The sequence below is a fragment of the Lepidochelys kempii genome, chromosome 2, assembly GCF_965140265.1.
Source record: "Lepidochelys kempii isolate rLepKem1 chromosome 2, rLepKem1.hap2, whole genome shotgun sequence".
In the NCBI taxonomy this organism is placed as follows: Eukaryota; Metazoa; Chordata; order Testudines; family Cheloniidae; genus Lepidochelys; species Lepidochelys kempii.
This window is the reverse complement of record NC_133257.1, coordinates 235,085,110-235,102,118: the sequence shown is the minus strand read 5'-3', so window position 1 is coordinate 235,102,118 and position 17,009 is coordinate 235,085,110. Positions and strand designations below refer to the sequence as shown.

At 43.5% G+C, this 17,009-nt stretch overlaps 1 protein-coding gene across 17 annotated transcripts in view; it reads right to left on the bottom strand.

Moving 5' to 3' along the window:
- KIAA1217 (KIAA1217 ortholog) overlaps positions 1-17,009 on the bottom strand; it is a 547,348-nt gene that overhangs the window by 125,303 nt on the left and 405,036 nt on the right. For all 17 annotated transcript variants that reach the window (XR_012157585.1, XR_012157583.1, XR_012157584.1 and 14 more), the window contains one exon: positions 6,374-6,569. Coding sequence is in view for 14 of the 17 variants with exons in the window: in XM_073334251.1 (XP_073190352.1) it covers positions 6,374-6,569 (196 nt within the window). In the remaining 3 variants the exon portion in view is untranslated. The remainder of the gene's footprint in view (positions 1-6,373; positions 6,570-17,009) is intronic.

Genomic DNA, 17,009 nt, shown 5'->3' with positions numbered 1-17,009 from the left:
CGAATAGAGGGGAACGATCACGTCCCTCGATCTGCTCGCTATGCCCCTACTTATACATCCCAAAATGCCATTGGCCTTCTTGGCAACAAGGGCACACTGCTGACTCATATCCAGCTTCTTGTCCACTGTCACCCCTAGGTCCTTTTCCGCAGAACTGCTGCCTAGCCATTCGGTCCCTAGTCTGTAGCTGTGCATTGGGTTCTTCCGTCCTAAGTGCAGGACCCTGCACTTATCCTTATTGAACCTCATCAGATTTCTTTTGGCCCAATCCTCCAATTTGTCTAGGTCTTTCTGTATCCTATCCCTCCCCTCCAGCGTATCTACCACTCCTCCCAGTTTAGTATCATCCGCAAATTTGCTGAGAGTGCAATCCACACCGTCCTCCAGATCATTTATGAAGATATTGAACAAAACCGGCCCCAGGACCGACCCTTGGGGTACTCCACTTGATACCGGCTGCCAACTAGATATGGAGCCATTGATCACTACCCGTTGAGCCCGACAATCTAGCCAGCTTTCTACCCACCTTGTAGTGCATTCATCCAGCCCATACTTCCTTAACTTGCTGACAAGAATACTGTGGGAGACCATGTCAAAAGCTTTGCTAAAGTCAAGAAACAATACATCCACTGCTTTCCCTTCATCCACAGAACCAGTAATCTCATCATAAAAGGCAATTAGATTAGTCAGGCATGACCTTCCCTTGGTGAATCCATACTGGCTGTTCCTGATCACTTTCCTCTCATGCAAGTGCTTAAGGATTGATTCTTTGAGGACCTGCTCCATGATTTTTCCAGGGACTGAAGTGAGGCTGACTGGCCTGTAGTTCCCAGGATCCTCCTTCTTCCCTTTTTTAAAGATTGGCACTACATTAGCCTTTTTCCAGGCATCCGGGACTTCCCCGGTTCGCCACGAGTTTTCAAAGATAATGGCCAATGGCTCTGCAATCACAGCCGCCAATTCCTTCAGCACTCTCGGATGCAACTCGTCTGGCCCCATGGACTTGTGCACGTCCAGCTTTTCTAAATAGTCCCTAATCACCTCTATCTCCACAGAGGGCTGGCCATCTCTTCCCCATTTTGTGATGCCCAGCGCAGCAGTCTGGGAGCTGACCTTGTTAGTGAAAACAGAGGCAAAAAAAGCATTGAGTACATTAGCTTTTTCCACATCCTCTGTCACTAGGTTGCCTCCCTCATTCAGTAAGGGGCCCACACATTCCTTGGCTTTCTTCTTGTTGCCAACATACCTGAAGAAACCCTTCTTGTTACTCTTGACATCTCTGGCTAGCTGCAGCTCCAGGTGCGATTTGGCCCTCCTGATTTCATTCCTACATGCCCGAGCAATATTTTTATACTCTTCCCTGGTCATATGTCCAACCTTCCACTTCTTGTAAGCTTCTTTTTTATGTTTAAGATCCGCTAGGATTTCACCATTAAGCCAAGCTGGTCGCCTGCCATATTTACTATTCTTTCGACACATCGGGATGGTTTGTCCTTGTAACCTCAACAGGGATTCCTTGAAATACAGCCAGCTCTCCTGGACTCCTTTCCCCTTCAAGTTAGTCCCCCAGGGGATCCTGGCCATCCGTTCCCTGAGGGAGTCGAAGTCTGCTTTCCTGAAGTCCAGGGTCCGTATCCTGCTGCTTACCTTTCTTCCCTGCGTCAGGATCCTGAACTCAACCAACTCATGGTCACTGCCTCCCAGATTCCCATCCACTTTTGCTTCCCCCACTAATTCTACCCGGTTTGTGAGCAGCAGGTCAAGAAAAGCGCCCCTCCTAGTTGGCTCCTCTAGCACTTGCGCCAGGAAATTGTCCCCACGCTTTCCAAAAACTTCCTGGATTGTCTATGCGCCGCTGTATTGCTCTCCCAGCAGATATCAGGAAAATTAAAGTCACCCATGAGAATCAGGGCATGTGATCTAGTAGCTTCCGTGAGCTGCCGGAAGAAAGCCTCATCTACCTCATCCCCCTGGTCCGGTGGTCGATAGCAGACTCCCACCACTACACCACTCTTGTTGCTCACACTTCTAAACTTAATCCAGAGACACTCAGGTTTTTCTGCAGTTTCGTACCGGAGCTCTGAGCAGTCATACTGCTCCCTTACATACAGGGCTACTCCCCCACCTTTTTTGCCCTGCCTGTCCTTCCTGAACAGTTTATAACCATCCATGACAGTACTCCAGTCATGTGAGTTATCCCACCAAGTCTCTGTTATTCTTCTCTCAGATCCCAGCATAACCTTGTCCCCAAGGGTAAGGTAAGAATCAATCAGATCCCATGCTGGGTCTATCTGTTGTGGCATGGCTGCCCAACAGAAGTGAGTGGGAGAGTCCACTGGGCTGGGCAGAGAGGGAGATGGGGTGTGTGAAGTTGCCCCCTCTTTTGAGTGCCTACAGACTGCAGCCAGCACTCAGTGGAGATACCGTCAGGTAGGAGTAAGGCCAGGAGCCAGCTATGCACTGGTGTTCTTGACCCCCCTCTTCAGTTACCACTCTCTCCTGCTCCCAAGTCCCCATGGCAGACCCCAACACTCTTTGTCAGTGCTTTCCTCCAATGGCTCCTCAGATCCAAGCCTTTGTGTGTCCATGTACCCCCTTCCCAGTCTGGTATCCAGAGCTATGGATTCTGCCTTAATCCAACCCTGTTTATAGTGCCCAATCCTGAGAAACACTGAGAACCTGCAACTCCCATTGTCTTCAGTAGAAGGTGGCAAACACATAGCACTTCTCAGAAATAGGCCTGTTCAGCCTGATTCTGTGAAGTGCCTAGCATCCTCCGCTGCCCCGGAAGTCAAAGAGGATTGAAAGTGCTTGGCACCTGACAGAGTCGCATCTCACTGTTTGCAAACCACAAACATTTGTCAGTCTGCATGTCTTTTGAGAAGCATTAAAACAATGACATCAGTGCAATCCAGCACATACATGCACATACTGCTGTTTTTGACAGGTTGCATAATATAATTGTGTACTTGTCAATTTTTATTTCCTTTAGGCAAATTGCAAGTGACTTTGGTGAGAGCTTTGGAGCTCTGTCCAGGTTTAAGATGATTCTTGTTCTGACAGTTTTCCTAGAATTTCCCCCCCCCCACAGTTATCAAGCTGGAAGAAATCCCAGCTTTCAAATACATATTTTAAAATATATTTTATTTTGTACCTCATGGAGGATTAATTCATTTTAATGTTACACTTTGTCCTCAGGTGGCATACTGATGAGAAATGTGCTGATTCTGATAGACCCTTTTGTCAAGAAAGACCTTAATTTCAAGAACCATGGCCAAAGTTTAAAATGGATACAGACCTAGAATGTCACATGCGCTGGCTCACCACGGCGTGAATTGGAGCCTGGCATGTCATAATGACCCACAGTCATCATTAGTAAGGCTACATTTTAGTCACGGGTATTTTTGGTAAAAGTCATGGACAGGTCACGGGCAGTAAACAAAAATTCATGGCCTGTGACCTGTCCATGACTTTTACTATATACCTCTAACTAAAACTTGGGCAGGGGGCTGCGGGTGCTCTGGGAGGGCAGTCCAGTGGCACTGCAGTTGCTGGGGTGTGTGTGTGGCCTGGGACTCCTGCTGGTGCTGTGGGGGGAAGGGAGGGGAGGGGAGCGGTGTGCAGCCTGGGACCCCCGTTGGTGCTGGTGTGGGGGGGGGGTGGGGGTGGGCTGGCAGGCTCCCTACCCAGCTCCGCGTGTTCCTGCAGCTCCTAGGGGGAGGGAAGCCCAGGGTGGCTCCACACGCTGCTCCTGCCACAAGCGTCGGCTCCACAGCTCCCATTGGCTGGGAACTGCAGCCAATGGGAGCTGTGGGGGCAGGGCCTGCGGGCGCAGGCAGCATGCAGAGCCCCCTGGCCCCTCCACCTAGGAGCTGCAGGGACATGCTGGTGGGAAACAGGGAGCCCCCCACCTCGAGATAAGCACTGCCCCGCACCCCAACCCCATGTCCCTAGCTTCCTCCCACACACCTAAACTGCTGCTGCTGGCCCACTGGCTCCCCGGCTCAGGCAGCCCTTGAGCCAGCACCAGCCACTGCAGAAGTCACGTGACCGACACACAGCCTTAATCATTCATCACTGACTGACAAAAACATGATGCCCGGGTAGCCAAAATGTATTGCCACTACTCTCATTCACTCCACCTCCGAATAGACCTTTATTCAGTCTGTAATTTGAAAAACAACCTGACTCAACTAGACTTGGAAAAATATGAATGTCTATGACAATAAGATTTTTAAAAGAACACTGTAAAGTTTATTAGACTTAAACCCATCAAAATGACCATTTTTCCTGTGTCTTAAAAGAACAGTGTTCAGTAGTTTAGGATTAATATGTAGGTTTTGTTTAAAAACATGTAAGTTTGGGTGGAAAGTTCAGGCTCTCCCCTCAAAGTGTCCTGCATCAGACCAACCTGTCCCTTCCAGCTGAGGTGGATGAAGCTTCCCATGGAGTCCATCTCCTGGCTTTGGCCAGAGTGCCCCACTGAGGAGTGATGTGAGCCACTCTCTCCCACATCCTCAGATTTGTGTGCTGCCCTTTTTAGCACTGCTAGTGCCTGCTGGCTTGGAGAACCCTTTTTAGTTCTGTTTTCTATTTTTTTTTTATTTGTTCTGTTTATCAGATATCAAAACACTCTTGACAGAAATTGCCTTGGATCACTGAGGAATAAATAAACTCCTGTGATCAGTTTATGAGCTCTCTGTGATGTATGGTGCAGCCTTTGGTTTATGTCATTCTGCATGTAGGGGAATGAGATCCTACAGAAAAGAAGCAACATTTCAGTTTATTACCCTTGAGAAACATGCCTTCTTCATCAATCTGCATGCAAGTTATGCTGTCTTCCAACAGCAGTCTACCTGCCCTATGGCATTATTCTTAAAAAAACTAGTTTCTACCTGTGCCATCCATCTGTTGCGAAGAGAATCTCTCTAAGAAAGTAAAATGTATTGCAAAACCAATTTTAGTTTAAAATTATATTTTGTGGACAAATTGGGCTAAATTCAACCTTCAGGTGTAGGGGAATTCAAATTGCAGTGACAGGAGGAGCAGCTTCCCCTGAGAAGAGCCCCTAGGGGTGAAGGGTGGAATTGCTGTTGATTGTGCCTCAACTCAAATCTGAAGGTACTTCCTGGGAAAAGTAGAGTAGTTCAATCACCATATCCATTCAAATCCCTATTCTCTTTACAAAGGCTGCCATAAAAGATTCCAGAGGTAATGTGAATACCATCCCTTTTCAATAGGAATTGGGCCACCACCAATCAACCATCAGACATTAATCATTTTTGCTTATTACAAATCGGGCTGGATTTGAACATGTAATATACAGACAAAGGGCTCTGTATCTCATGTCTAAAATTAAGGTCCCATCTTGTAAAAAACTCATCACTTAGTGCAGTGTTTACTACCACGTAGGAAGAATAATACTTGGTAATATGTATTTGCAGTATTGGGCTGAGCTTGTTAATAGACTCTTCAGGGCAGGGTCCACATCTGTCTGTCTGTCTGTCAGGTGTCTAGCATGCTTTTGGAGACTGCAGTAATACTCTCACTACCAATTCCCTGGGCCATCCAGTACTCCACACTGAACTAATCTGAAAAGAATAAACTTGCAGAGGAGTGCCTGTCCTGTAGCACCTCCTGCTGGCTAAGTGTGGCGCTGCTGGTGCTCCTTGTCTCCCTTCTTCCCCAAGGCGGGTCTCCTTGGCTCTTCACACACCAGTCTATGCTGGAGAGGTGGCTTAGCCCTCTGGCCAAGATACATACAAACCTAACACAGGGTAGCAAGAGTCCAAACTAAAAAGTCCCAGAGAGGCTCTTTTGCCCTTTGGGGGCTTTCCTTCAGTCGGATTTCTGGGCTACCTTTAAGAGTCTTTCTGGCTCTTGGATAGAGCACTCAGCCCCCAGGGTGGTTTCCCTGGAGTACAGTTCTCAACCCCTTCTGGGATATGTTCCTTATGTCCTTCCCTGCTCCAGTATAGAGCACTGGGGCCCTGGGCTGGTTCCCCTGGAGTACCCTGCCTCCTGCAGACCCTGGCTGAGAGCCTTCCACTTTCTGTAGTACCACTTTCCAAACTGAACTTTGTCAGTCCTCTTTAAGGCCCAGGTGTCCATTAACTACCAAGTGACCCTCCTTCATCCCACCCCCTCAGACTGGGAAGCAGATAATAAAAATTATGGCACACATACAGCTTGCCCCCATCGCCCCTTAAAGGATCCAGTCTCCTTGTGACACGCAGTAACAATAAGGTGCTGCAAATGTCCGTATTTTGTTAACCCCAAAACACTGTAAAGACAAAATTTTATTTGCAGAGAACACAATGCCAAATTTACAGGCAAAGAGCAGAGCACTGAAGGATCCTGGAAGATATTTTACCTAGTGATCTCTCCTTTGTTTGGTTCGCTGACCTCACCACTGGAAGGCTTGCTCGTGTACGGCTGCCTCTGGAAAAAGGAGTTGGAGAATCTCCCTCAGACATGGCTTCTAAAGAATCGGCAGATGCTTCGGACAGATGTTCTGCCTGGTCTCCTAAATTGGGCTGTGGGCTTTGAGACAGCTTTGGGCTCCTTGTCTGTAAAAATAAAATAAATATATCATTATTATATTGCAGATGTCACTAGGAACATCAAGATCCAACTGTTTGGAAAAAAAAACAATGAAAAAGAATTCATTCAGCCTCTAAATGCAGCATTCTGCAAGGCCTTGTGTGCTCAAGGTGACTTCTGTGTAAGTTATTTTAAAATATACTGTCCCTGGATATTCCATTAAGGTTTTTATTGCTGTACATCTACTGTACAAATTTCATTTCTAACAATGACCGGAGGCTGACATATTATAGGGTGAATGTATGGCAATTCCATTCCCCTGTTGCTCAGACAACTGTTAACATTGGTTGTGACAACAAAGGTGCACCACACACAGAGAGCCTCAACCTGTAGGATTAGAAATTCATCCAATAGGTTTTCTTAGATCTGCTCTCAAAACCAGTGAGTGAGTTCTGTAAAGAGGAAACTGGCAGCTGAGTAGCATAGAAGTATTTACATTTTTGATAACTGAAATGCTATTATTAATAATTAAAATCTCTAAAATGTTGCACTTACCTTGAGAAGTCTGTTGAGAAAAATGTCCTGAAAATAAATTTAGCAGTAAAGCTGTCAGAACTCAGTATCAGAACTGCAGCTACATATGCCGTGAAGAGTAAGGGTTAGCAAGGCCACAATAGCAGTCTAAAATTTTTATCCAACATACTAAAAAATTATGAGTTAAACTCTGCTTTCATTTATATCAGCATAAAATGTGGAAAAACTCCACTGATTAACTGAATTACTTGTAATTTCCAGTGTATAACAGCAAACAGAATTTAGCTGCATACAATTAACTGTAACTTCCGTTAACTGCTAGATACTGTATGTTAAAGATAAGTCTACCTAACCATCTCTGCTGGTACCAATCCAGGGTTTTATATTTGCTCCTATTATTGGAATTTCTGGATAACAAAAATACACTCAGTAGGAAATACAATGCCCTGAACATTTTCATCGTTGACTTCAAAAAGGGCTTTGTGTTTTGTGAAAGAATATATTTATACATTTTACAACTTATAAGGGAAGTTGCATTGATAAATGTATAAGGGTTCCGTTTTGTCTGTTGCAGAGAACAACATAAACTTCTGCCACTGTAACTGAGACTGAACTTGGTAGGGTAGTAATTTTCCATAATTTCTCAAGCAAATATAACATCCAAAATAAATAATATACCTACTCTAAATACAGCAATGCAAAACAAGAAAGGTTTCCCCCCCCCCCCCCGAACCTTCAGTGGAAATATAAACTTTTTAAAAATAAAGGCCTAAAGACTTGTCAGTTTATATACCCAGGCATAAAATGCCACATATCATAGCCGCCTTTCTTTCCTCTCTCATTTAAAGGTCAGATACTTATATTAAAAATACCCTATAGTTAGGCTAAAAACAACTCCCACACTGGGTTTGAAAAATCAGTCAAATTAAAGATAAGTTCAAAAAAAAAAAAAAAAGAAAAGAAAAGGCCAAAACAACACATTTTGCTGACATGTGGCTCTTTCAGCAGTTTCTCGTGTGAGATGGAGAGAGCTCGTTGCAGCAATGGCATAGATCATGTAATATTCCCCATGTGACCTTGAATGTAAGCAACAACTCTTAACTTCTATGAGATTTTCATTAGACTGCTCTACATCCCCAGCCTTCTCTGCTGCCAGCCTGTCCAGTTGCTCACATATTATAAGAAGTTAGAAATATCTAATGAGAAAGCTAAATTCTCTGGAGCTTTGCACTTATGAAAGGTTAGCTATTATCCAATGTCCTGCAATGAAATGATTTTGAAGCATTGAATTTTTCCAGGAATTAAAGCTAACAACATTTATCCCTAGCAAACCAAGGCATGCTTTGAAATGCCTCTGACATGATCAGCTCTAGTCTACAACGTTGTAAACACAGAGACTGGTGCATGTACAATACTGCCTGAGAGTTTATAGAAGTAACAAGCGAACTGCATACATGAAGGATTTCAAGAAGTCAGTTCTTCTTTCATTCAGTTATCTGAAATGTCGCTTGGCAACCATCATTGCTAAAATATTTTAGTTACATAGGTATGCTTGTTAGAGGGTGTTACCAAGTAATGTCAGTGTAACTTAACTCATTGAACAATAAAGGGGACTAACGCACATTATGAAGCTCAGTTTATTATTCTGTTAATAGAAAAACCATAAAGAAAATATAAAGCAAGGTGCAATATAAATGAATCAAGATAATCTGGTAGAAACACTTCATGGTTTAAGTTTGCTTTTTGAAAAAAATAATTTTGATAAACTAATTTTGCTTCATGTTTCCTCCTGTTACATTTTGTTCCATCGCTCTTAAGACAAGCAGGATGATGAAGTTGTATCTGTGCGGTTACCAATATCGGTTAAGTTATATTCTTGTTTTGAACAATCCTTTAGCATTTAATATAAAACGACTCAGATCCCCCTCAGGATTAATGCCAACTTCACAGTGACTCACACACAGTAGCTAGCATTGCTTAATGAAATCACTGCAATGCTAAGAGGCTTACAAAGACTAATTAAGCAAGGGTGACTCATACAGTAGATTCTGTAAAAACAAGAAGCCTGATTCTCCTTTTACATGCACTAAAGTAAGTCTGGAGGGGCTCCACTGAGGTCGATGGAGTTACACAAATGTAAAACCAGCAGCAGTGAGAAGTGAATCAGGCTATATGCACTGTAGAAAGTACAGCTATATGCCCTGTAGAAAGCCTCGGGCCATTTGTGGCACTCGACTAATGTAATAGTTTTAATTTTAAACAGATAAAAAGAACTATCACTAGGGAATGGTGGCCATCCAAATAGTTCTGAGATATCAGTGCATATAAGGACTGGGGTGCAGTTTTCTTTTTGCCAATGGTGAGCAAGCACCAGGTTGGATATTACAGTGACAGTCAGAGCAAGTTTCTGGACTAATCAGGTATCTGAATTGCTTCCTAGAAAAATTTCCCCACAAGGGAAAAAGAAAAAAAATGACACTTTCCATGTCTATGGAGCCATAAACTACTAGACCCATTGTGAAGATAGCTGGGTAAGGCAGTGGGGAAACTGGCAGTAGTATTTCAGACCAGGTGTCACCAGTAGGCATGTTGTTGCCAGACTGAAGAAAGGTAAGCACGTAGTAACTGAGATGACAGAGAATCATAGAATATCAGGGTTGGAAGGGACCCCTGAAGGTCATCTAGTCCAACCCCCTGCTCGAAGCAGGACCAATTCCCAGTTAAATCATCCCAGCCAGGGCTTTGTCAAGGCTGACCTTAAAAACCTCTAAGGAAGGAGATTCTACCACCTCCCTAGGTAACGCATTCCAGTGTTTCACCACCCTCTTAGTGAAAAAGTTTTTCCTAATATCCAATCTAAACCTCCCCCACTGCAACTTGAGACCATTACTCCTCGTTCTGTCATCTGCTACCATTGAGAACAGTCTAGAGCCATCCTCTTTGGAACCCCCTTTCAGGTAGTTGAAAGCAGCTATCAAATCCCCTCTCACTCTTCTCTTCTGCAGGCTAAACAATCCCAGCTCCCTCAGCCTCTCCTCATAAGTCATGTGTTCTAGACCCCTAATCATTTTTGTTGCCCTTCGCCGGACCCTCTCCAATTTATCCACATCCTTCTTGTGGTGTGGGGCCCAAAACTGGACACAGTACTTCCGATGAGGCCTCACCAATGTCAAATAGAGGGGAATGATCACGTCCCTCGATCTGCTCGCTATGCCCCTACTTATACATCCCAAAATGCCATTGGCCTTCTTGGAAACAAGGGCACACTGCTGACTCATATCCAGCTTCTCGCCCACTGTCACCCCTAGGTCCTTTTCCACAGAACTGCTGCCTAGCCATTCAGTCCCTAGTCTGTAGCGGTGCATTGGATTCTTCCATCCTAAGTGCAGGACCCTGCACTTATCCTTATTGAACCTCATCAGATTTCTTTTGGCCCAATCCTCCAATTTGTCTAGGTCCTTCTGTATCCTATCCCTCCCCTCCAGCGTATCTACCACTCCTCCCAGTTTAGTATCATCCGCAAATTTGCTGAGAGTGCAATCCACACCATCCTCCAGATCATTTATGAAAATATTGAACAAAACCGGCCCCAGCACCAACCCTTGGGGCACTCCACTTGATACCGGCTGCCAACTAGACATGGAGCCATTGATCACTACCCGTTGAGCCCGACAATCTAGCCAGCTTTCTACCCACCTTATAGTGCATTCATCCAGCCCATACTTCCTTAACTTGCTGACAAGAATACTGTGGGAGACCGTGTCAAAAGCTTTGCTAAAGTCAAGAAACAATACATCCACTGCTTTCCCTTCATCCACAGAACCAGTAATCTCATCATAGAAGGCGATTAGATTAGTCAGGCATGACCTTCCCTTGGTGAATCCATGCTGACTGTTCCTGATCACTTTCCTCTTATGCAAGTGCTTCAGGATTGATTCTTTGAGGACCTGCTCCATGATTTTTCCAGGGACTGAGGTGAGGCTGACTGGCCTGTAGTTCCCAGGATCCTCCTTCTTCCCTTTTTTAAAGATTGGCACTACATTAGCCTTTTTCCAGGCATCCGGGACTTCCCCGGTTTGCCACGAGTTTTCAAAGATAATGGCCAATGGCTCTGCAATCACAGCCGCCAATTCCTTCAGCACTCTCGGATGCAACTCGTCTGGCCCCATGGACTTGTGCACGTCCAGCTTTTCTAAATAGTCCCTAATCACCTCTATCTCCACAGAGGGCTGGCCATTTCTTCCCCATTTTGTAATGCCCAGCGCAGCAGTCTGGGAGCTTACCTTGTTAGTGAAAACAGAGGCAAAAAAAGCATTGAGTACATTAGCTTTTTCCACATCCTCTGTCACTAGGTTGCCTCCCTCATTCAGTAAGGGGCCCACACTTTCCTTGGCTTTCTTCTTGTTGCCAACATACCTGAAAAAACCCTTCTTGTTACTCTTGACATCTCTCGCTAGCTGCAGCTCCAGGTGCGATTTGGCCCTCCTGATTTCATTCCTACATGCCCGAGCAATATTTTTATACTCTTCCCTGGTCATATGTCCAACCTTCCACTTCTTGTAAGCTTCTTTTTTATGTTTAAGATCCGCTAGGATTTCACCATTAAGCCAAGCTGGTCGCCTGCCATATTTACTATTCTTTCGACTCATTGGGATGATTTGTCCCTGTAACCTCAACAGGGATTCCTTGAAATACAGCCAGCTCTCCTGGACTCCTTTCCCCTTCAAGTTAGTCCCCCAGGGGATCCTGGCCATCCGTTCCCTGAGGGAGTCGAAGTCTGCTTTCCTGAAGTCCAGGGTCCGTATCCTGCTGCTTACCTTTCTTCCCTGCGTCAGGATCCTGAACTCAACCAACTCATGGTCACTGCCTCCCAGATTCCCATCCACTTTTGCTTCCCCCACTAATTCTACCCGGTTTGTGAGCAGCAGGTCAAGAAAAGCGCCCCCCCTAGTTGGCTCCTCTAGCACTTGCGCCAGGAAATTGTCCCCTACGCTTTCCAAAAACTTCCTGGATTGTCTATGCACCGCTGTATTGCTCTCCCAGCAGATATCAGGAAAATTAAAGTCACCCATGAGAATCAGGGCATGTGATCTAGTAGCTTCCGTGAGCTGCCAGAAGAAAGCCTCATCTACCTCATCCCCCTGGTCCGGTGGTCTATAGCAGACTATATCTGTATATCTGAGAAATCTGTATAGAAATGACACTACAAAGGTTTCTGTTTGCAAACCCCCCACCCCCAGTCAAAATGTATTTACAAGTTACCTAAATACTTTAGGCAGTATATAAGAATGGGCTAGTATCCCTTTAAATAGCTTGCGAGCCCTCTAGTGGAGATCATTGTGTTCTGTGTTTTAGAAGCTTCCAGAGCCCAACCAGAACCGTGCTCCTATATAACTAAGCCTTACATATTATGTATATTCAGTAAAAATTATACAAATTTACATCAGTAACGATCAGCTAATAGCTTGAGAGACATGCTGGTTCTGTGGCCCTAAACATTACTTGGGTCAGATTGTCCTGTCTGACTGGTGCTCAGTCAGTGCTTCCTGAGTCTCAGGCAAAATATGAGGAATGCAAATCACAGCAACACCCCCATGTTACCTGAGATATGAGTAATTAAATAAAGCACAGAATGCAGTGTAACTGGACCTGCAACACAGAAGCCATGCAGATCTTTTCATGCTCCAAGGAAGAGAGAAAACTAAGCCACAGGAATTTCTCACTTAGGTAAGAAGGGTGACTCTCTTCCCATTTAGTAACCAGGATGGGAACATGAACTTATGCAATGATGTCAAATTGTCATAGGATGATGTTGCATTAAAACTTGATAATGTTCACTCACAATGTCATGTCACCACCCATTACTAATGCAATGTCATGAAGGAAATGTCAGGATCCTGCATGGAGAAATTATTTTATGCATCTCTGCAAATCTATTTGAGGGTGAAACTATTCTCTGCTTGTTGAAGGTCTATTAACACTAACTGCATACTTACTATTGCTGACCCCAACTTTTTTCATCTGGCCTAGACAATATGTTTACTCAGATCCCACAATTTATCATTTACATTTTTAGGGTGGAATTATATTCAGATCATCCTAAAAAGCTGCAGAATTTTCCATCAGCCTTCAGAGCTCCTACTCATGACTGGCTTTGTTGTAACCAGCCAAAAATATATCTTGTAATTCGACTGCTGTGAAGAAATGAGCTTGAAATATGCAGGTTAGTTATTCCTACTCTCCCTTCTCATCACCACAGACTTATCAGGGGTGATCTTCATAGTTACAAGTGAAACTTTTTTTGAGGTTCCTATATAAATCTGTTTGGTCAGTTCAAACCTGGGTGCCTAAAGTTAGGCACCTAAATAAATGAAGCCAGATTTTCAGGGCTGTTGAGTGCCTGGAATTAACACACTTTTGAAGTCGATGGGAGCTGTGAATGCTCAGCACTTATTACCACCAGGCTCTTATCTAGGTTTAATTGGCGACACTGAAGTTTAAAAATGTTGTCCTAGGGAACTTGGCAACAGGCCTATCAGCAGTTTTCATCACGACAGACAGGTCAGGGCTGAAATATGCAACATACTTATAAATATTTAAACAAATCCTCAAGCAATCAAGGAATCCTCAATTTTAAGCTTCCTCCAAAAAGTGCATGATGGGTGGATGGTGCCTCAGTTTAATTGAAATGGCACACTTTCCCTCCTCCCCTGCTATCCCCCCAAAGAAATTCCTATTGAGAACAATAGGATGGAGAGCTTAAAAAAGAGATATTCGAACATATACATATTAAACTTTAATAATAGCTCTTAATCCATGTATGTGTAACCCAAGGTTTTCTATTGCCACAAAGGACACACTGGGATTTGGGGAGGTAATACACAAAACTAGAACAAATTCTATAGGTAATATTTTAAATGTGGTGGCTGTAAAAATACAGAGCAATGGTCTACCTTGCTATTCTACCCAGTGAAGAATTCTGGGATCCTACCACATTTGCTCATGGCAGATAAGTTTTACAGTCTTCGTCATCTCATTCCAGGTGGACTCAGGATTACTATTCTGCTATTTATTAAAGGTGTCCATAATTTCCAACTTGGATATTTACACAGGTATTATCTAAATTCTCACCATAGTTTCAGTTGGAACTTATTTATTTTCCTCAAAAAATACATGCTGAGGTGTATTCATGGTGCAGAATGACCCATGTTCCATCCCAGAGGTGGCTGCAATTCCCATCTACACAATCTGGAAAGTGCTGTGGGAACTCTAAGGATGAAAGGGATAATTTAAATAAAAGCTGACGTTACACTTATTAAAGGGAAAAGATCCTCACCCACTCAAGTAGCCATAAAACCACAAGCAAAAAGAAATACTTAAATATATAAACAGATGCCTAAGTGCACCTTGGGGATAATGTGTTCTGAACCAAGTGACAGATTACAGTCTCACCCCCTCTCCCATGCGCACACCCAAGGAAAATAAAAGGAGTTTCCACACCTTTGGTATTTGCCCACCAGAGCTAATGAACAAGCTATGCAGAGTCCAAAGCTGTACTTGTCAGACCTATTTCAGTGGGTTCTAAATGGCTGGAAAGAATTTTTCCATGTGCTAAATAGTTTGGTTTTTTGTTTTGTTTTTTCGGGGGGGGGGGAGGTGAGACAACAATCACCAACACTAAGTTGCCTTGTAGGTTGGCGAGCTCTTCAGGGCAGGGTGTGAGCCGTGGCCTTCTGTGTTTGGAAAGAGACTAGCATCTGGTGGGCACTATCAGGAAATAAATAAATAGATGGGGAAAAGAAGCATAACAAAGAGCATTGCGTAGGGTCTTAGGCAGCACTTCACTTACATCTGTCTCCTTATTTGAGATTCCTCCCACCCCATGCAAATAGACGTGCATCATTAATGGCCTCTGAAATGTTACACTTGAAATAAGAAAAGGAGTACTAGTGGCACCTTAGTGCATCCGATGAAGTGAGCTGTAGCTCACGAAAGCTTATGCTCAAATAAATTGGTTAGTCTCTAAGGTGCCACTAGTACTCCTTTTCTTTTTGCGAATACAGACTAACACGGCTGCTACTCTGAAACCTACATTTGAAATATTTATCAGAGCACCTATGAAAAATTACTGGGCTGGCGAAATTTTGATATTACAGTAGAGTGACCAGATGTCCCGATTTTATAGGGACAGTTCTGATATTCTGAGCTTTGTCTTATATAGGCATCTATTGCCCCCCACCTCCCTGTCCCGATTTCTCACACTTGCTATTTGTTCACCCTATATTACAGCAGCTCCCTTTCTCCTCTCATGCGATTTGTCACTCTTCCTCCCCCACTTCCTCCCCACCCCTTTCCCTCTCCTGCTGTTCTATGGGCATCTCATTGTTGAATGAGAAGTAGGCTGCCCCTCTCTTTATCATCCTCTGCCCTTTTGCTTTTCCCCCTTTTCCTTTCGGTCTGCTTCCTTGATTTATTTGCATACTTAAGTCCTATTGGTGGAAATAAAATGAGTCAGCAAATGGCATAATATCAGGGACAAACAGACCAACAAGGCTATCATGAACTGTACACAGAGAAAAAAATATGCATAATATCCCTGTTCTTATCCCTGTAAAAAAGAACACAGAGTATGATCACTCTCAAAATGTTTTGTCTCTTACCCATGGAGGGTGATATTTATGGGATTGAGGGATTATACATTTGACTGCAGCATAAAGCATTCTGGGACACCCTTTAAATCTGCATTCATTTATAAACCAGACAAAATATGCTGGCAAAATAAACTATGAAGATGCAGTTGAGACACCCATAATTATATATGTCATATACAAAGTGGAGGAAGAGCTCAATGGAGGGCACAGAAATGTAGGGTTAACTTTCTAAGTGTGAATCTTTTGTGTGTGTGTGATTGTGAAGGCCATGGTTTAGTCATCTCAGGGTACTCTTGCGAATATCTTATATTTCTCACTAGCAATTTCAGGGATACATAAACATACATGTTTCTAAATCCATAGGATCTAAAAGATTAAAATTTTGATGAAAGTGATCATGAAAAGAGAGATTTCATGATTCCAAGGAAAGGAAGGAGTGAGAGCAGCAGAATAAGAATAATGGATTTCAAAAACCAAACTCGGAAAAATAGTAGGTAAGGTCCCATGGGAAGAAAATCTAGGGGGAAAAGGAGCTCAGGAGAGTTGGTTGTTTCTTAAGGAGACAATATTAAAGGCACAACTGAAAACTATCTCAGTGTGAAGGAAATATAGGAAGAATAGTAAGAGGCCAATATTGCTCCATTAGGAACTCTTTAATGACCTGAAAAATCAAAAAGGAGTCCTACAAATAGTGAAAACTTGGACAAATTGCCGAGGAGTACAAAAGAGTAAGCACTCACAAGCAGCGACAAAATCAAAAAGGCTAAAGCACAGAATGAGTTACATCTAGCAAAGGACATAAAGGCGATAAGAGGCAGCTCTTTAAATACACTTGGAGCAAGAGAAAGATGAAGAAAAGTGTAGGTTCTCTACTTAGCAGTGAAGGAGAGCTAATAATAGATGACACCAAGAAGACTGAGGTGTTTAATGCCTATTTTGCTTCAGTCTTCACTAGACATCTGAATGGTGACAAGATACTTAACACAATTAACAGTAACAAAGGGGAAGGGACACAAGCCAAAATAGGGAAAGAACAGATTAAAGAATAATTAGATAAAATAGATGTATTCAAGTCACCAGGTCCTGATGAAATTCACCCTAGGGCACTTAAGGAACTAATTGAAGCAATTTTGGAACTATTAGCAATTATCTTTGAAAATTCATGGAAGATGGGTGAAGACCCTGAGGACTAGAGAAGGGCAAACATAGTATCGATCTTTAAAATGTGGAACAAAGAGGATCCAGGGAATTATAGACCAGAGAGCCTAACTTCGATTCCTG